The sequence below is a fragment of the Erithacus rubecula genome (genome assembly GCF_903797595.1).
Source record: "Erithacus rubecula genome assembly, chromosome: 18".
NCBI classification, from domain to species: domain Eukaryota; kingdom Metazoa; phylum Chordata; class Aves; order Passeriformes; family Muscicapidae; genus Erithacus; species Erithacus rubecula.
Genome location: NC_136670.1, coordinates 10,380,347 through 10,401,813, shown reverse-complemented (window position 1 = coordinate 10,401,813; position 21,467 = coordinate 10,380,347). Strand labels below are relative to the sequence as shown.

At 42.6% G+C, this 21,467-nt stretch overlaps 1 protein-coding gene across 1 annotated transcript in view; it reads left to right on the top strand.

The window, feature by feature from the left end:
- The window catches only part of CDH4 (cadherin 4), a 412,301-nt gene that overhangs the window by 359,178 nt on the left and 31,656 nt on the right, over positions 1–21,467 (top strand). Inside the window, exon 8 of the mRNA XM_079321261.1 lies at positions 7,210–7,347. Coding sequence (XP_079177387.1) covers positions 7,210–7,347 — 138 coding nt within the window. The remainder of the gene's footprint in view (positions 1–7,209; positions 7,348–21,467) is intronic.

Genomic DNA, 21,467 nt, shown 5'->3' with positions numbered 1-21,467 from the left:
AATCCTAGGACAGAGATTCTGTAGCAATGGGGTTTCTGACAATAATTTTGATAATAATTCTGGTTATAGTTTTGAAGTCAGCTCACAGCACTTGAGTCACTTCATTCAAGTTTTGAGAAATGCCTGTGCTCAAATATCAGATAAGAAATATTGTGGCCTCTGTTGCCCACCCACTGCAAGTCAAAATGTAGAACAAGTATTGGGTTGATAACAAACCCTACTGTGCTGGTAACCTTGGACACTTCTAACCATGCTGCTGCCAGCTGGGGTCAGAGCTGTAAAACCCTCTGCAAGGTGAGTTTGGCTCCCTTTACTGTTTTGGTGGATGTATTCTCCTGTATGCCCCTTTCTTGGGCAGAAGTTGCTGCATTGAAATTCCACATTTTTCACTGCAACTTGGGTATTTTTTTCAAAACCTTGATAGCCCAGGCTCAGTCTATAATTTCTTAGGGCTAAAACTCCAAATAAAATAATAAAGTATCTGTCTCAAGTGAATGTGGTGGCAGCATATTGCACTCAAAGCACCTCTGTTCCAGTTTAATTCAGCCTTTCCTGTATACAGCATTGCTAGCACCAGGCATTGTTAGGAGAATCATTAAAAGGATCCATCAGGATCCCCAGTCCTTACCATTTCCAGTTATTTGTTTGCTGTGGGTTGGTTTCATTTCTTTTTTCCTCTTTTTTTTTTTTTTTTTTTTTTTTTCTGTTTTTGTCTCAGGGCTGTTTAGTGCTTGGAGCTTCTATTCCTGAGCTTCCCTGAGTGTCCCTGACGAGTGGCAGATCATTCTCACAGGGATGCTGGGGCAGTAGGAGATGCTGGCACTCACCATGAGATGAGTTTGGTTCACAGACCTGCTCTCTGGGGGCTCCAGGGAGATGTGGCCAGAATGCTGGAAAGCTTTTTGGGATGCCTGCTGGGGTCTGCTCTGTAGCCAGTGCAGGAACATTTTCCACTTCAGCACTTCCCCTGCCTGAATGACAGGAGAGAAGGCAGCCTGGGCAGCAGCCTCTGAACTGTTTGGTCTCAGCTGCTGAAAGGCCAAACAGGCTCCTGAAAGGCTTTCTGGCGTTCTTTGATGCTGTAACCTCTGTGTGATAAAAAGATCATACTCACTTTCTTTCAGGTAACTTTTAAAGCACTTCTTCCTGCTTTCATAGGAAAGCTCAGCTTGCTAGTGCTGCCTGTTGTACCCAGCACCAGAGGCTGTTTTGCTTTCAGAAGCTGCCACACAAAAGAGGAAAGAGCTGCTAAAAGCTACAGCAGGTCCCATTTACACTTATGTGAGAGCTTCAGCACCTGCCCTGGGTGCTGAAAAAGTTAATGGTGTGTCTGGTGGTTCCAAATGGGTTAAAAGGTGTAAATTGTAACACATTAATATACTGTCATAAAGTGCAGTATCTTAAGAGAGAATGAGTTGTGTAAGGTGTGAGATCTCCTTATGGGTCTTAGGTGCTGAGAGGGAAAGTGTTTAAAGTTTAATTGCTGGTTGTTAATCAGGCTGCCAGGAGAAAGCTTGGCTATGGACCTTCATTTGTATCAGACAAAATGGTTTTTGAAGGAGACAGCTCCTCCAGACTGGAGGTGTGGATGGAACTGCTGTGGAGGGTGGGACTGAGGCTCTTCTTGGCACAGAGTTTATTGGTGTTTGGGTGGAGGATCACAGGAATGCACAGGGTCTGACCAGCACATCACAGGCCAGGGGTCACATCACCACCTTTGCTGGGCAGAAAGGCAGCAGAATAAACTGTGCCTTGCTGGGCAGAGCCTCATCCTGCCTGGGGCTCTGCCATCACAGGCAGATCATAAAATCAAATGCACCAGAGCCTTGTGAAAGGGGAGCACCTTGCCACTCTGGAGGAAAAGCCAATACAGCCCCAGCCAAATGGAGAAAACAACCCTGGCTGTTGGCTTCACTCTCTGTGGCTGTGCAGCACTGAGCAAGTGGCCCAGTTTGTTTTAAAAATAGCTTTGCCTCCCTTGTTTTATGCCTGTCTTAGCAGAAACATGAACACCTCAGGTCCTGTGTGGCGAGGCTGTGATGGAGCAAAACTGCATCTTTTTAGCTCAGGCAGCATTGGGATTTACAGGCCCAGGGTTTGATGTCTGTCAGGGACTCTGCAGCCACATTGTGATGCTGAGTTTTATGTGAGAAATTAAAAAGTCAAAGTTTCTCAAAGACTCTGTTCAGCTGTGGCACAGGGGTGAAGCTCTCCATAGCTGGGGGAGCTGTGGGTGTGCTGGCTGCTCTGGTGTTCTGTGAAAGCTGCCTTCTTCCAAGCTTCCAGAAGAAGATTTCCAGCTTTCTACTGGAAACCTGTTTTTATTTAGCCAAGGCTAAGTAGGGAGTATTAAAGGATAGATGCTTTAAAAGCTTTTCTTTGTGTAAGTGGTGGCTAGTTAGGTCTTTCTGGAAAAAGTACTTCTGCTTGAAGTGAATTCAAGTTAATGTTTGGGAGAGGTTTGTTTATTTGCTTTTAGTTGCCTTTCCTGGTTCTGGTGCAGTATTTATTAATGGTTTGCCATCTCAGATACCCAAAAACATGAACATCAAGTCTTCACTAGCATGCAAAAAAATTATTTAGAAATCAAATCACAAGAAGATCTCATTGGTGTTGCAAAATTAAGTGGAGATGCATAGATATAAAGAAGATGTGAGTACAACCACAGGAGGAAATAGAATTTAAATTTTCTATCTCCTTCACCAGTAGATTCCTGCTAATACATCCTGCATCCTGCTAACCTTACTTGCTTTACCAGACGTGATGCTAAAATTAGCTAGTCATATATTTCTCAGGAAGTAGTAATTAATTGGACAATATTTGTACAGAGCTTTGAAAATGTAGGTCCTAATTTTGCAAACCCTTTGTCCGTAATGCAGATTAATTTAATCACATAATTACTGCATTTCTGGACTTTGGTATACACAGTTCCCCAGCTCATGTGTGATGTATAATAATTGCCTGTGTAAATTGGCAATAGCCACATTTCTCAAGTACTGTGTGTGCACGTTTGAAAATTGGGATCACAGGTAGCACTCCATTATTAGGACTTCATTTTAAAACACTTTGTTCTTTTCTGGTCTGTGTCTGAATATGATTGACTCTTGTTTATACCTTCTCTCAGCAAGACTGTGCTCAGCTCAGCCAGGGATCTGAGCTGGAGCTTTCTGTGCCAGCCTCTGTCTCGATGGGGAGAGCCACTTGCAATAACTGTAATTTTGTCTGGGGCACCTGGTCCTTTGTGTGTGCCAATGGAATGGGCTGGTTCAGTGATAACCATCAGTGTTAAGCCTTTTCACACCAACAGTCTGTGCTGTTTGGACTGAAAGGGGTTTTCTTCTTTTCCTTTTTAGAAAGTTGTTTGTGCACAGAGAATGCTGAGAGATCTGCCTTCTGCTTTAGCTCAATTTGTCATTATTTCTACTAGACCAAGAGGATTTAGCCCTAATTTAATACATCATTTTGAATGTTTTTCCTCCCCCCACCCCCCCCCTCGACCCTGTATTAGATTGCTCCAGCATCTCACTCCTTTAGTGGTGAAGGACCTACTAATTTCCAACCTAAATTTATTCATGGCCAGTTTATACCCATTTGTTCTTGTGTCAACATTGTCCTTTAGTTTAAATTGCTTCTTTGCCTTCCTAGTGTTTATCCTCCCCACGTTATTTATAGGCAGCAATCATAATCTGCCATCAGCCTTCATTTTGCCAGACTAAACAAGGCAGGCTCTTCTCTGGTGATGGGCTCTTCAGAGCCAGCACCTGGCTGGGTCTGGGGGCTCAGCAGGGAGCTCGGGGGTCTGGCTGGTGCTCAGCATCCCTGGGTGCTTGGCACAGGGGCCAGGATTGCCAGATGTGCTGTGCTAAGGGCTGCACACGGGGTGTTTGCCAGCAGCATCTGTGCCCTGCTTCCTCGTGTCCTATAAAACAACTTCCAGGAAAGTTGTGTTTTATTGGTGCCTTGCTGCATTTTCCTGCATTTTGTGCTATTAAATCATATCTTGCTATCATCCAGTTGCCTTTCTTCCAAGCTGCCTGTGCAAGGCACAACACCAAGTTGCCTTTTTCCTGCACAAGGCACCTTCTTAACCAAAGCCTTGACTGATTTCCCATTAACCAGCTTAACAAATTCCTTCTGCTAATTCCCTTCTTCTGGAATTTAGCTGATGTATTTCTTTGGGGCACTGTATCAGATGATTGACAGAAGAGCAGACAGATTAGATCTGCCACAGTTCCTTTAATTATTCCTTTCCTTCATAATTTTTTCCTTCAAAAGTCCTTCTTAGTTTTTAGGTCAGACTAAAAGCTCTGCACTTATAAAGATGAGCATTTTCCTTGGCTGGAATAGAAACAGCACATTGGCTTTGCTGTAGAATGCAGGTCTGTCAGATTTGTTAGAAATACTTGCCACAGGACCTCCCACAGGCTTCAGTAGGGGGTGGGTTTTTAGTGGCCTTGGGCCACTCATTTCCTGAGTTCCACAGCATCAGAGCAAACATGTAGTAAATGTTAGGACCATTTTGGTTTGCCTCTGTGCTGTAGTTTCTACCCTGTGCTATTTAAAATTTCATTTTTGCAAAGAAAGAGAATAAAATTATTCTGTATGATCAAAATGTCATCGAGGAAATGTCTCTTGTGCTTGGGGGCATGAGGCTGCCTTTCTTTTTAATAGTTGTAACAATAATAATACTATTAGGACAACAAACTGAGATGCCCCTGGAGATGATGTGACAAATTGGAAGGACATGCTGAAATTGAAATTGATTGAATAGTTCAATAAAATCAGCTTAATGCACAAAAGCAAAAAGATTAGCTGGAGAAAAACAAAAAATCAGTAATTTGTTATCTGTTGGGGCCAATCTCACTGGAGATTGAATTAGTTAAAAATGAAAACTAGGCACTTGAAAGGAGCACCCACAATGCCCAGAGTGCTGGAGCTTTTCAGATGGAGCTGGGTGGGGATGGCAACCATGTGCCTGAAGGTTTGGCAGATCCTATCTCAAGACTATTTCCATTTGGTGGACTTGGCAGTGTTTGCTTTATATCTGGGCTTGATCTTAAAGGACTTTTCCAACCTAGATGTTTCTGTGATTTCAAATGTCTGAGTTCTTTTCAACTTCCCACACCCTTCTCCATGTCAGAATCCACTTTGGGGTTGTCTCTAGGAGAACCCCAGCAGCTCACTGCTGATGTGTACCAATGGCTGCAGCTCTTTGTGCCTGGTACATTTGCACTTTATAATACATTCTGCCATTTTCCTTCTCTCCCTCTCTTTTTATTTTTTTTTTTTTTTTTTTTTTGGTCATATGATCTGATCAACATCTTTCTTTTAAACTTCTTTAATTTAGTGTTCTAAATTTGTGTGGATTTTTTTATTAGCACTACAGAGCTCAGTGAATTGTGCTTTGTTGAATAAAACAACTCTGTTGTAAATCTGAGGTCTGTGAGTACACACACACAGATGTGTTTTTCTCATTTATGTGAAATCTGATTACTGCCAATTTTTTTAAGTGTCCTCCCAACTTCTATGATTTAAACCTTCTGTTATTGAAACCAAAGTATTTGGCCTGTTAGGAAATACTCCATCAGCCTCCCAGGGCATCTGTAACAGAGAACAGGAAGGAAAAGCTAAATGTGAAATAGAAATTACATTCACTAATAAGGACATTTCAGCCTCGTGCAGTGCTGTACAAATGGAATAATGAACAGCACCTTCTTGCATGAGGCAAAACAAGGGCTAACAATAGTTTCTCCCTCATGTTTTATTATACAAGATAGGAAGAGATAATGAAAGTGCATTTCCATAATATATTCCAGTTGCAAGGTGCTGATGGATCCCTGAGTGTGATGTCTTGTCAATTTAGCAGGTCAATTAAAAGCCCTGGAACCCAGATAAAGCTAAAATTCAGATCTCTTATTCTGGCAACCCAGAAGAATTAAAGAACTGAGCCAATTACAGCAATTCAAGGATGTTTATATGGGAATAAAGGGACCTAATTGACCTAATTATTGCCCTTTGAAACTTGAGAGGACATTTGGCATTTCAGACATGGCTGTGGCAGTGGCACCTTGAAGGAGCAGCCCTGGGTGCCTGAGCTGTGCTCTGGGGGTAGTTGGTCTTGTATCAAAGTCTCCACTTGACTTCACAAAAAAAAAAAAAAAAAAAAAAAAAAAAGCTTTACCTTCATAAAATTCTGCCACCACTTGGTTCACACACCCTTGGGGCTCTGATGTGCCACCTGCAGCTGTGTTGAGCTTTTGGCTGGATCCTTCCCTGGTCCTTGTGCATCCCTTTGCCCCATTCCCAGGAGAGGAGCTCTGCTTCCCTGCCTGCCTGTGAAATGCTCTGTGAGCACAACAGCAATCAATAGGAAACTCTGCAGATCTAAATGAGAATTTACTGTTGAGGCCAGCTGTAAAGATCAGGAGACTTCTCTTGGTGCAGGCAGATACTCCTAAATAAAGAGATCCCAGGAAGATGTGTACACATGCAACTTCAGATGGCCTCTCCTATTTTATTCAGGTTTATTTTCCAGTTGCATTGACTTACAGCATCCTTTAGAACTGCACTGTGTGATTTTTATGGCTGGCTCTGTGAGATTTTTTTCCTTTGAGAGCTGTGTTGTAGGGGGTACTCAGGAATTTAAATTAGTTCTGCTGAACTGCTGTTTATTGCATTGAATTATTTTTTTCTTCCATACTGGACTTAAATTATCTTTATTTACCAAGATTGTGTTAAGGATTTGAAGCACCATGAGCATTTTAATGCTTTTTGGGCATCAAACTGTGTGAGCAGAACGAGCTGGAGGGCTGCCAGGCAATGTTGATGTCAATTTTGGGGGTATAATGTTCTTAGCAATGTTTTCAATGAAAACACATGAGCAAAACTTTTACTGGTTTGCAGAAGACAGAAGCTAATGTTGCAGAAAATGCTTAAAAGTTAATAAAAATGTCAGCTTCAACCAGGGAATTTGGCCATAAATGACTTCTGTTTTCCCAGGAGAGAGATGATGTCCACCAATCTATGCAAAAAATCACTTCAAAAACGTTGCAGAAAAAAATCATTGATTTTTTTTAACTAACATTTTTAATCCAATTAACATCTTAGTCTGCTTAAAGATCACACTTGTATATGGAAAATAAACCAAGGCATTTTACAGGGTGCAATTTTGTCTCTCATCTTTCCCTTTTCTCTTTTCCTTTTTTCCAGAAAGTTCAGCAGTACATAGTCATTGTTCAAGCAACAGATATGGAAGGAAATCTCAACTATGGTCTCTCAAACACGGCCACAGCCATCATCACAGTGACAGATGTGAATGACAACCCCCCTGAATTCACCACCAGCACTGTGAGTATCCACACAGCAGCAGGGCTTTAATTCATGGCTCTTGCTATCTCTGTCTCTCCAAGCTGGTTAGGAGAAACTTTGATGGATAACTGGAATCAAGACTTCCAGGGGAGGAAAAGGAAAAAGGAAAAGACTGATTCATGAGCCAGCAAAACTGTTTGGTGACTGATTTGGCCAAGGCACTGCAGGAGCTGAAATAACGTGGCAAACAGCCCATGTCTGATTGCACCAAAGAGGATGCAGGTCTTTCATAGCAATTGGCTGCAGACATGTCAGAATTATTAATACTTAGGAGTGAAATCCTGAGCAGTGAGAGATATTTTATAGCTTGGATATGATTTCAAGAGGGCTGTAAGTACTCTGAATGGAAACAGGTAGCTGGTAAAATTTGTATTTCACTGATAGTTCTAACAGATGTATTTGTGTGTGCTGGCAGTAAACGTGTACACAGTCTTCAGTACATCTGGTTTTAATCAGTTAAAGATTTTTCTTATGTTTTATTAGCACAGTCTTCTGTCTGTTCTCATGTGTTCCAAGGTGTTCCTGGAGGGCAAGGGGTAAAAAACAGAGTTTGTAAATGACAAATTCTTAGAACTGGTTAAGGTAAAAATGAAGAATTGGAAGGTGAAATGATGTGGTCTGTTTCATTCCAGCCTTCATAATCCATAGATGTAGAACATCTGAAATGTGCATAGTAAATTTAGCAATCACAGAGCAGTGCAGAGGTCTGTGTGTTAAAAAATGAGAATGCTTGTGTACCTTCTGTCTGTATTCATATGAAGGTCAACAAGGAGCAGTAAGTGATGTATCTTAAATGGACATCAAATCTTTACAAATACAGAAGGTCTAACTTCTTTGTGCTCAGGTCACTGAACATCCTTGGAGGAATTTTTATTATTTATATTCCAAATTTTCATTCCCATCCTAAAGGGTCTCTAAATATTTATTAGCACAGGACCAAAGTTTCCCCTTAGTTATACTCTTACAAACTGCAGATGTGTCACAGAAGTCATGCAGAGCCCAGTTTATGCCCCTGTGGACCCAAACTGGATTTGTGTCAGTTCTGGAGTCTGGGTCCTTCCTTCCCATCTCCATCAGGAGCTGGGCTTGGCCCAGCTCCCAAACAGCATTTTCTCACTTGGGCTTAGACTCTAAGAAGAAGAAAGGCACTAAATTCCTCCTGAGTCACAGCAGAATGGGCACCCAGCACGTTTTCAGCTCTGGGCATCATCCCCCCTGTGCTGCTGCTCCAGTGATGTGACAGCACACGTGTGCTTCGTGTCCATCAGGGGTGCTCCAGTCCTCCAGGTGTAAAGTTGTGGTTCAAGATCTCCTGCAGAATGGTGCAATCATGAAGAGCCATAAAAACACAGCACAGGCTTTGGGCTGTGTGCTCCTTTCTCCTGCCAGGATGGAATTATCCTCTCTGGAAGGATGTTTGTGTCTGTGGGGACACAGGACCTTGCACCAGAGCACTGCCACAGCTCCCTGCTGTGTGTGGGGGCTTTTTTCTGCCAGGTGAATCCTTCTCTGCCCTCCATGTGAGTGAAAAAGGAATGACATCTAGTGGCCATGTCACTTCAGCACAGGTTGCTCCCATGACCCAGGCTGTGGGGTCCTTGTCTCAGGGGCAGGTTGGGAGGTTTTGGGGAGCAGGGCAAGCTGGGGCAGGGTTATTTTCACACTGGTGCCTTCTGCAGGGCAGCATCCCCTCCAGATGTGTGTGTTCTAATGGATTTCCAAAGCACTTTGAGAAGTGATGGAGGGTGGGATAATGGGAATTTTCTTTCAGGTGAATTCGGAGTATTTAATGTCTCGGTGTGTGTTAAACCTGGAAGGAATAAAAGCCATCAAGAGAATTACCCACAGAATTGTGTTAAATGGATTAGAAAATGCTACTCTTCCTCTAAGCAGAGTTGATGTGTACCATTATTTCTCTAATTTCAATCACTGAGGAAAGAGTTTTGCAAGGGCCAAAGGGCTTTACACAGTGGCACATGGGACTTCTCTACAAAGAGTTGAAAACCGAGGGTGTTTTACAATAGTACTTTCTGATTCTATGGAAACAAATATCTTTGATATACTCCTGGGTATAGCCAGGCTGAATTTCATGTGAGTATGAAAGTATAATATGTTTTTTTCCTTTACTGGCAGAGGGAACAGCATCAGGCTGATGAGTTTCTTTAAGCCTGAGCTGAATCTCCTCACTGTCCTCAAATAGTCTGATCTGCATTTTAACACCTCTAAAAAAAATAGCAAAAATCACTTTCCAGGAAATCTATAGCTCCTCAGAGAGTGAGAAAGCCCATGTTCTCTTTTAAGTCTGTGGACTGTTTGGAATGATATTGTATATTTTTATTTTAAATAGTTGTATTGAGATGCTGCTGTAAAAACAAAAATAGGCTGAATAACTGAAACTGTGGCTTGCTGTTGGCAAGCTGCCAGATGAGAGGAACTCAGGAGCTGCATTCATCCCAGACAGATACAAAGTCCCACCCTATAGCGCTCTTAAATTACCTGTCATTCAGCCAGGGTGGTTTTAGACTTAATCGTTTCTGGATGGGAATGTAGCTCAGGAGGACACTGCACCACGCTGGTGTCACAGCTCATGTATTCAGCAGCAGGAATTAATGTTGCTGTGTAAAATTTCACAACAGGATGGGAGAGAGGAAAGCATCCACTGTGATGGTGGAGAGAGTGAGGGCAGGGCTGTGGCCAGGCACAGTGCAGGGGGAGAGGATGTGTGCATGGACCATGGAGCTTCAGCCACAGGCACAGGAATGCCAGAGTGACACTTCCAGCAGGGGAGTGTTGGTGAGTGGACATCCAGAACACCAGATGGGCTGGCTCAGAGTGTACTGCTGGATGAGAAGTGGTAAAAGAGCAATAGAATTACAGAGAAGATTCTTAAAGGTGCAAGATGAAGATACCTCAGTAAAACTGCAAAATGCCCAGGTGCTTCCATGAGAATTGGTGCCAGTGGGTTTCACATCCTTTGGTCCACCACCTGAAAGGCAGGGGAAGAAGGAGCCCCACCTTCTCAAACAAAGGTTCTGAAATTGTATGGGAGGAAGGAAATCAGAGTCTCTGGATGAAACAATTTGTAGCTCCAGTCTGCTGTTAACTGCAAGGCCAGTCTCCATCAGCATGGCCAGTCCTGGCAGTCGTGAGCAGCACCTGCATCAAGCTGCAAGGCACCAGGCACAGCAGGGACCAGCTGCCTCCTCTGCTCCTTCCCTGCTCCTTTTTGTGACGGTGAGCGTTTTCCTGGTCTGCAGTGCTACCTGTGCCTGTGCTGAGAAGCATCAAAGAGCAGCCAACAGTGGGGAAGTGTTTCCTGAGAGACACCACAAGAGTGGAGCATCCCCTGGAACTCTGTAAACATCACAGGCAGCTCTTTGGGGCATTTTTAATGATTTAATGCAGGGCTGTGACCCAGGGAATGCTCTTCTGGCTCTCTAAGGGACTTCAGCCTGTCCACAGTGTTGTGTTCTTCATCTGACATGGTTGCTTGCAAAAATAAATGAAGGGAGGTAGCTCTTCCCTCTGCCAAAGAGAAGAGGTAGCACTGAGTCCTCATGGCCCAACCAGCCCATGCCCACAGGCTCTGGATCAGATGTCATAGAAAACGTATTTTAATCCCCCATGCCCAAGTTTTCTGTGACTCATTCATTTCTGTGGAATTTTTGGTGGATTTTTGCACCTGCCAAGTCACCAGCTGTTGTAAAATATTGTCATTTTAACTGGACTGAGTTACCAAGACTTTGTAGGAATTTTTACTGGAAATCTGGCTCTCTAACAGTTGTAAGATAAAGGTATCACTATGCCCTCCATTATCCAGAGTCCTTGTTACTTGTTACAGGGTCATGTCCTCTGACATGTCTTAATTATGGGGAAATTCCTCAGTCTCCCTTCAAATATTTATCTCCTGTGTGCAAGTGAGTTGTGGTTTTTCCATATTTATATGGATCTGTAGCCTCTGGCCAGATGCTCACCTCAGATACAGGGAGTGCAGTGAAATTAGACTTGGTATTTCAGAGATTAAAAGTCAGCTGAGACAGAACAATGCTGGATAGTCTCAGGTGAGATTTTATGTAAGATTGAAGCATCTTTCTTGCTCATAAAGGAGCACCTCTAATTCAAGTGAAATCTTTAACTCCTCTCAGGCAGGATGCCCTTTCCAGTCTGACCCATGGTACTGTTAATAGCCATCCAAGGATTTCCACTTTATCTATGAAAATGCATAATCAGAGGGGAGGAGAAGTGAAAGAAATCCATGCCTACACTTGACTCATACAAAGTCTATTTTTATCATATTCAATCAGGAACAATCAGGCACAGAGAGGAGACGCAGATGAATTTGCATGATCAGACTTCTGTGTCTGAAATGTTAATTAAAAGTTATTTTAAATTTGCCTACTGTGCAGGACTTGTTTTTATAGTAGCCCATGTAAGGAAAATATTATTTCACAGGGCTAAAGTGCTCATGATTACTTGGGCTTGTGGATTCTTGGGAAAATCTGCCTAGCAATCAACCTCTTTAAAAAATTAAAAAAAAAAAAAAATGGAGGGGGTGCAGAAAGAAAGGAAAAAAAGAAACTGGGCTATTCAAGTTCTTTAAGCTCCTGAGCCTTAGGAGGTCTTATTTAAAGCTACTTTAAAATCTGCCCTTTGGCACTGCTTTAGAATCAACTCTTCCAAAGCTGAATCCAGTGGAGTCTGTTTTAAAGAGGCAGCTCTAGGACAGCATCCCCTCCCCTGCCTCGCTGGCTAATCCTGACACTGACACCACTCAGGAACAGCTCCAGAGGTTTGGGGCTGGGCTGTTGGGGCTGGGTGGGTGCTCCCCAGCTCACAGGGCAGTGCTGGCCTAGGAAAGGCCACCTGGCCAAAGACTGGCTGAGCCCAGAGCAGGGTTGCTTGTGTGGAGTAAGCTGAATTCAGAGTCTGAGCTGGAGCAGAATGTGTTTCTGGGTAAGGTTAATCTAGTTACAACATGGACTTGGCTAATCAGTGAAGGAGCAAGTCCTTGTTGCATATTGGAAAAAGCAGTTCTTGCCAGTTTTTAAGTGGTCTGTTTAATTAACACTGTCAGAGCAGGCTCACCCCTGGCTGCTGCAGGGAGGCTGAGTTAACCTGGCTCGTGCTGGGCTGGATCAGGCAGTGCTGGAGTCTGCAGGGGAGAGTTCAGTGCTTCCTGCACAGAAGAACACAGAGAGACACAAGTTAAAAGGCTTCTTGGTTTTGGCACCACACTGCCAAAAATGTCTGACCTCTGTCTGTGCAGGTGTTCTGGTTCCTGGAGTACTGTGGGAGATGTTAATGAGCCCATTCTGAGAAGTGCTTTGGAGTTTGAGAGTGAAGATGCTCTCAGAGCATCCCTGCCCTGCTGGCATTGTTCTTTGCCAGAAATAGTTATTCCTTTTCCCATTCTGGTGTTTCCTTACCATTTTCTGTCCCCTGTGATTTCCTAGTGTACATCATTCCATGAAGCAAAACAAGCCAAGATCCTCCAACCCCTTCTGCTTTGCAGCTTCCCTTCCCTGGTTATCTTGCTAACCCTGCTGTGCTCCACTCTCTGCTCAGTTTTCATTCTTCTGACCCAATTTGGATATAGTAATCCAGTTTTAGTGCCTTGAACAAAGGCATTAGTATTTCCTTTTTCACAGCCATGGTGTAGCTCTCACTTAGCCTCCTGCTCTGTGAACTTGCCAAAATTGTGGAAACAAAGCTAACAAGCATAACCTAAAATTGTATTCCCTGTTCTGATTGCATTTGTTCTCATGCTCATTATTTGTTTGAGGAGAGAATATAGCTGTGCATCAACCTGTGCAAGAGCAGCACTGCACAGAAATAGCTGATGTGAACTGGGAAAATGTGACTTTTTTGCAAGTGGGGTGAATGCTTTGCCTGGGCTCCAGCCCCCTCAGTCAGATCCTGCTGAGCTCCATTTTTAATGGTGAGTTTCAGAATAGCAAAGCAGCAGGGAAAGCCCTCAGCTCTTCCTTCAGGCTGAAAGATTGTGACTTCCAAGTAACTGGGATGCAAAGATGCAAATAGCTCTGCTTTGGAAAAATGGTATTTAATGGTCGTAGGAAACCAAATCCAGCATCCACGTCAGGCTGCCTTGGGGTTTCCCAAACACATTTATAGGCAGATGTACCCAGAAGCATTCAGAGCATGGGAGTGTGGTGAGGAATCCCTTTTACATGCATGCTCATGTTTTACAAATTAATCTTACACTGTGGAGGAAGAGCCCAGCAGGAGTGGGATGTCACTGGGATTTCCTGCATGCAGAAAATTGGACCAGGATGCCTTTGAGGGCTTTCATAAAAGAGATTTTAACAGGCTAATCCAAGAAAAACTAGTGAAGAGTGGGTAGCTTGCTACCTCCCAGGATCCTGGCATGTGTCCATCTGCCTTCTCCCTGTTCCTAGACCCTGGAAAGATCAAGGGCTTAAATCTTGAACACATGATTTGCCAGTGTACAGATAAAGCTGCATATGTAGCTCTTCATTCAGATCTCACTGTCCCTGTCACTACACCTGTGCCATTTAGCAAGTCTGCAGTGACATTTGAATGCAGATTAGCCCAGATCATACAGCATTTTTAAATCATCAAAACTATGCCTGTGGCATAATTTAGAAAATTTGGCAGTTGTCACACAAGGCAGAATTCAAGTGGATTGCCCCGGTCAGAGCTGGCAAGGGGAAAGGCAGGTGCTGGGGTAAGGGAAGGTGCAGGGCTGTGTTATTTTACAGCTGAAGACAAACCCAGGAGTTCTGTACAGTCCTGCAGACAGGCTTTATGGTTAAAAATCAATTATGCTTTCATGGAAATTCCCAGATGACTGTGTTCACTTGCAATTTTCCAGTCAAAGCGAGGCTGAGCCAAACTACCCAGCAAAGCCTGGGCTGTTACAGAGCTGTCAACCTCTAACTGAAATAAATTATTATATTCAAGTGAATCCAATATGCCCAGTAGCATTTGGGTATATGAGCATCTACCTAATTCTGTGTGCATTTCCATTAAATATATAGTCAGTGAAGTCTTAAAAACCACAAATCAGAGTGGTTTTCCTAAATAAGACCCTAGTGCTTACAAATTGAAATGGGCTTCCTGCCTCTCCTTGCATGTCCTGGTGACAACCTTTGCCATGAACAATGAATTACATTAAGGTTGTTAAGTTGGGAGGTAGCAGCAACAAACAGAGCACAAGGAGAAGCAATATTCATTCTTCCCATCCTGTTTCAGCCTTGTGCTGAACTCAGCACAGCAATTCCAGGGCTTTGCAGGTGTAGGCACAGGTTAACCATGGTTAGGAAATTATTTACATGTTGCTCTGCCTTTGGAGATGGATCCCAGCTCAATGCAATGTCCAGTGGAGCTGAGGAAGTGTGATGCCCACACAGGTTCATTCTCTGAGAGAGTGGGGGTGCTCCCCAGCCCTGAGTGCAGATTCCCTGGGAGCACTGTGCCTTTCTCTGAGTGCCTGGAGAGTTCCCCTTTCAAGGGAACACGAGACACACATGGTACTCTCCTGTGGATGCTCAACTTTTGGTTTTTATTTTATCACCTCGTTCATCCAAAGTGAAAGATACTTACCACTTTATGAGAAAACAATAATAATTCCTCATGTCTTAATGAAAAAAGCATCAGCTTCTTCTGTGATATCTGTTAAGCCTTTACACCAGTGTAACACACAACAGAAAGGATGAGGTACCTTTGAGACTGCAAAACAGATAGAGATGCAGAGATGTATATGTATAAATACCAAATATAGATGTGCATATAGCTGGATCCAAAGCATAGATAGATGCTGATGCCAGGCAAACAGTCATCAATCATATCCAAGACTCTACTCACAGATAAATTGTGGTTTATATGAATTATTCCATTACTTTGTGTGTGTATATATGCATTGATTTAAGAAAAAAAAGTCCTCTCCTTGATAGAAGTCTCTTCCTAATAGACCCCATTAATCAAAACCTAAATTTACAGTGCCTTTTGTTTTGTTTATTTCCTTTCAGTACATTCATTTTCAAATTATCACCAAATTAATCATGTACAGAGCTTTAAACTTGGCTGCCACGTGGTGAAGCACTTCTGGTTCCTCTCCATTACACTGAGCATTAGTTACTGAGGTCCAGTTCAAGGCTCTGTTTAGCCTGATTCTGCACTGAACCTAATTGGAATCAGCTGGACTCTTCCTTGTAAATGGGTCAGTCACACAGAAAAAGCATCAAATGTAATCTCAAGATTGTGAAATAAAGCAAAGAAAAAGAAAAAAGGAGATAATTTTATTTCTCCTCATTGATACCTGCCTGGTGGTTAAAAGAAGGATTAAAATGAGGTCATTAAACTTTCCTTAGAGACAAAACCCAGACCTCAGTGGTAATATGATTAATCAAATATAAAAGTGAAGCTATTCTGAATGAATAACTCATTTTTATAGAATATCTAATTACTGAAATGTCGTCTGCTGCAGAAGAAAAAAATGGGGGGGTGAGGAAATTAATTGCAATAACAATTCAAGAAGATAAAGTTTTTCTGAATTAGGTCTACACAAGAAACTAAATTGAGTTGATTAAGTAATTTTGGTTTCAGGAACACCCTTGATGGAAGTTAGTGGTAATGAATTTTTCAGACCTCAGAGTTTAAAATTGCCAAAGACCAGTGATTAAAAAAAAAGGGGGGAACGATAGTTTCATTACAAATTTCAATTTTCTGTCATGAAAAAAAAAAAGGGGGGGGGGTTATAAAAAAATACTCTTTTGGTCTCTCTCAGATTGGACACATGTAGTACTTGGTGTAAAATCAAGAATAACACAACCTCCTCTCATGCTGGAGAGTGTAATCTCAGTCAGCTGGAGCTGCAGCACCACAGGGGAGGCAGAGCAGCACAGGTTCCATGAGCTTCCACTTGGAGCATCCAGCCCCAGGCCCTGCAGAGCTTTTCCAGCAGCTGTCACTCAGGGGGTGACATGGGACACTCACCTCCATCCTCAGCACTGTGGGATAATCTAACAGTGCCCGTGTGTGATGCATCAGCTGGTTTGACATTGGGCTTTCTAACCTGCTGGTTTGCAGGGTTAATATTATACTTGATATTAGAATAGAAATATATTAATAATATAATTTTAAATTTTAAATTAATATTAAGCACCATATAATATTATCAAAGCACAGAGAACCCCCAGCCCATGGACAGCACCCATCATTCACATCCCCCATTTGTTATTGGCAGCATCTGGCACAGCTGGCTCCTGGTTCAGTGTCCCATTTAGCAGGGATTTCCACAGCATCTCAGGCACTGGTGTGAGGCTGAGAAATTTAAATATATTCTGTAACTCCATTATTGGAAGGCACTGAAATAAATCCCCTCCTGAGGTTGGCTAACTTCCTTGGGTAGGCAGGTTTTTAATTCTTCAATATTCTGTTGCTGCTTCTGAGGGCTGTCATTTTAAGAGGATATATATCTGAAATTTCATTAAGTACATTTCACTTATGAAATCTTTAGTGACAAGCTGTTGGGGGGGAAAAAAGGGAGATTTAGCAAAGGATTTGGGAGTGCTGTGAGTCTTCTTATCAAATCTTTCTAACTGTCCAGGTTGTCTTAAAGCTTCCCTGTTGTAGAAGAAAGGGTCACAACACAGAGAGCAGCCAGAGAATGGTTGAAAGGTTTCACAAAGTTTTTTTGAGTGTGGTAGATTTTTTCATATAGCTCAGCATAGTTTTAATTGCTAAAAAAAATTTAAAAAGGAGAAATAATAGTCTTTTCTTTCCTGAATTTACAAGTATAGAGTGACTCCATCTTTTTCTTTGACACAATATCCCATTTTTCTCACTGCATTTCTCAGCTCCATTCCACAGGAAATGTTGTAAACAAAATATCAGCAAGAAGCCTTTTTTCATAAATTGCACAATATTTAATGTAGTCTCCTCTGTGCTCTGAGTTAAACAGGCAGGCATTTCTTTAGAATTCCAGATTCTCACCTGGGTGAAGGTGGCAGGGAGTTGGACTAGGTGACCTTTACATGTGCCTTCAAGCACAAACCATTCTGTAATTCTGAGATTTTAGGGACTCCAGCCTTTCCTGTAGAAACCCTGGCACAAATCTGTGAGTGCAAGTTCTCACTCTGCTGGCAGGCACTGCCATTATATTTTAAACATCAGTAAGGACATTGTGGCAGCAGTGCAGAAGATCATGTCTTTAAACCACAGAATAAACCACTTTTAGAATAAAACACCTCCTTCACTGGCTTTCTCCTACAAGACTGCTCTGTCCAGTCAGGAACCTTTTAATGGCCAGACCAGAGGGTTTTCCTGTGCCTGATGTTGGAGTTCAAATCTACTAATTAAAAAAACCCAAAACCCCCTGTGTGCTAATTCTGAGACTAATCTGGAAATAACAGAGATTTCAATTGCAGTGCAGAGGAATTTGAGCAGGAGTCAGTGTGCAGATGGGCTGAGCTGTGCTGCACAGGAAACTTGTTAAAAATCTCAATACCAGGATTATAGCATATGTAAAAAATCAGTTTCAGTACTCTCATAATTCTTCCTTTCCCAGATACCCATTTTGAGATCCCAGAGGCACATGAGCAGCTTTCATATGCCTTAAAATCTGAAAAAATTAAATTAAAAACTCATTATGGGGAATCGGCAGTTAATAAGAAAATCCTAAACCAGATTTATCAATTTAAGGCCCTTCTTTATGAAACTTTATTACAGGTGCCTGAATTGAAACATCCCCTTCTAGACACATTTCACCAAGAGATACAGAGCCAGACCTGTGCTGTACATTTTGCTCACTTAGGAGCTGAGCTCTCTCACTCAATTTTTGTTGCTCTGGTTTACATGTAAATCAGGAAAATCATGTTTTCAGAGTGTTGTTCAAAGCAGCCTGGTTATTTGCTGCTTTGCAGTTTGCAGGAGAAGGAAATGTGAGGCCTGATGTGCCAACAAATGAATTTTGCATCCTGTTTTTTGGGAGCTGGTTATTTTAGAGAGTAAAAATACCTTGGGGAGCCCCCCTGGGCCATGGTGGGATCAGGGTATCCAAACCCACAGTGGTTTCATTTGAGGTGGTGGAGCTTCCCAGCTGGGAAGCAGAGCAGGTTTATTGTTTCTCCCCAGCCCATATAAACCAGTTTGGGCTCAGAGCTTGGGATCAGCTCATCCCAGCTCCCTGCCAGCCTTCCTGGGGCTCCTCCATCCCAGCAAGGATCACAGGGCTCTGTGACAATGCACTGGGGAGATCAATAGGCTAATCCAGGCTGACCTCATGGATTTATCTGCTAACACATGAATTAATGATGTTCTCAGGATTCTGCCCCAGCCCCTCCTGCAGCTGCCTCAGGGGACAGGCAAGTCACTTCAGCCTTGTGCAGCTGAAGGGGAGCATAGGGCTGTCAAGCACTGTAAAGCCATGATGCATCTGTGCAAAAATAGTGTTATATAAATGTATGTATATAAGGGGTTTTTTTTAAAGAATGAGGCTTTGTAGGCAGTTCCAGCTGTTTTAAAATCTATTTCTCTATTTTAAAGAGAGCATTACTAATTACAGCTGACAATCAAATAGTCTGTAGAGAAGTATCAGCCACCTTGTCCTGCTGTTCATTCTGTGGGCAAGAAACAAAGGTGTGTTAGACAAGAGAGCAAATGAAATGTTCAAAGGATGCTTGTCTAAAACTGAAAAATAAAGGGCTGTGCTATCAGATCAGAATTTTAATGTATATTGTTTCCACTGGCTCCTGACATAAAATCTTTCATTGTTGGGTATAACCATTGCTAAAGGTCACTGTTGCAAAGGCTACATCATTTAGACGAGATGAGATCCCATTTTGGATAAATTCACAATTTTAGTTCCTAACAAGGAGATAGTATCAGGATTTGAATGTACAAGAGTGTCGGTTTATGGATTAAAGGCTTTTGTGTTCTGGAAACCACACTATGCCAGAGATTTCATGAGTTTCAGTGAGATGTGCAAGTCCCCAAAGTCAAGTAGGTTGATTAAAGTGGTTCTTTATAGCCTTTGAAATAGAGATAAAGTACAACTTTCCTACACGGGGTTAATGTAGAAATTTTTTTTCTTGACAGGGCTATATGCCTTCCAAGGACATAATTTTAATCTCTTTTTAAACCTTTCATATGAACATTATAAAAAGCTCCTTTGTGTTGTAATGCATTTTTATAAAATATCTAAATTTCTATGCAAACTTCAACCCTCATTTCTTAAAATCTATTTATTTGGAAATGGTTATCTTGCAGCAGAATGGTGTCTTGTGTCATCATTTTGCAGCATCTTTTCATACTATCAAAAGAATGTAACATCTGATAATGAAAAAAAAAATTAGTGCTCTTTGTTAGATATGCAAACTGCTTTTTTTTTTTTTTTAATATCCTTTTACTATTATGTGTTCTGAACTCCTGGCAAGTACTCAAAGAGTCTTTGAACCAAGGTGAAACCTACACATTCCTTCCTCACACTGGAGTCTGAAGTGAGAGGATTTTCTTGTGCTGCTTCTGAAAGAGAAGGTATTGCTTTATTCTCCTCTGCTCCAGCTTTGTCTTCATATTCAAAGAGCAAAATTTGAATACTGATCCAGAGTTAGTTATTACTCGAGATTTTATAAAAATGACACCAGTAAAGTGTAAAGGCAGTGGCTGTCACCTGCAGCAGGAACAAGACAGTTTGTGCTCCAGCTTGAGATCAGCTTCACAAGTGCCAAACTTTAAGGCTTGCTGCTGTTTTTCAAATTCCCCCAAAGAAAAAGAAACCAGCACGTGGAGACCACACTGAGCATCACTCAGGCTTGCTGTACAAACTCCTGAGAGCAGGTGGGTGCACACAGCTCAGAGGGCTCCTGTGCAGGCAGGTGAGGTGCTTCAGCTCACAGGCTGCTGAGGACAAAGGCAAAACTTCCAAAGCATCTTCTCAAGGCTGGTGAGCTCATTGTCTTGTGCTTCCTTGACTAAAAAAAAACCAGCAGCCCAGAGGTTTATGGAGGGGCTGCTGGCTGGTGTAATGCAGAGCAGCCTCAAAAAAGAGTGAGGACATCATCACTTGAGACCTTACCTGAGTGAGTAGTTTAATAAAACCAGAATTGAGCATCTCAAAGCCTGGCTTGCAAAATAAGGCTGACTTTACAGGGGGTTTTGTGGGGATTTGAGCAGGCTGGTGGTCTCCTCTGCACACAGTGTGTGACTGTCACAGCAGCTGAGAGCAGGGCTGGGATAACTCACAGCCCCAGCACAGCCATCCCTACAGCAAAGGATATTGGAAATTAAAGGTCACAGAATTGATAGTAAGGCTTAAGAAAACAGCAATTAGTCTGCTAGGAAGAAAAGCTAAATTACCAGTAGTAGGAGTAGAGGGGGGAAAAAAAAAGAGCATTATTGATCTAAATATCAAGTTGGCAGATACGCAGAGTACAATCTAGAGGTTTTTTACACCTCTGGGCTTATTCAACCACCACAATAAAAAATGCAGGCCTATAAAGATGGAATAAGAAGCAATCAATTAGGATGGCATTTGCTTGTTTCCCTGCTGCAGTTGGGCAGGCACATCACAATTAATGATTTATTAGGAGATTTTCATCTTCCCCCCCTCCATTTTACACAGATTGCTGCAACCAGACCACAGTTGTTTATTAATTTTCCTACTTCTCAAGCATCTTTGTTAGCAGAAAAGGTAAAGCCTTGCCTGGGGTGCCAGCATGGGGTTGGGTGGGTGCCCTGAAGCTGGGGAGCTGTGGGTTTTACTCAGTCAGTGGAGCCCCCTGAGTGCTGGGCTGCCTCATCCCCAGAGCCCAGTGGGGCAGGCTGGCAGCAGGGACTGGGCAGGGATGGGGCTCCCCACCACACACACTCACCCTCATTCCAGTTTCTCCCAGCCTAAGGCACCCAGAGAGTAGATTCAGCACTTGGCAGCAGTCATAGGAGGGGCTCAGAGTCCAACAGGAGGACTGAGATGCCCTTATTCCTCTGTTAGCCCATAACTATAGGTCATGAAACACTATTTGTCCAGCCAGTTCAGCCTTCACAACCCACTGCTGCCTGGAATGAATGTTGTGTCATCATTAGGAAATCTTGGAGGCAACAGAAAGATCTTTCCTGCA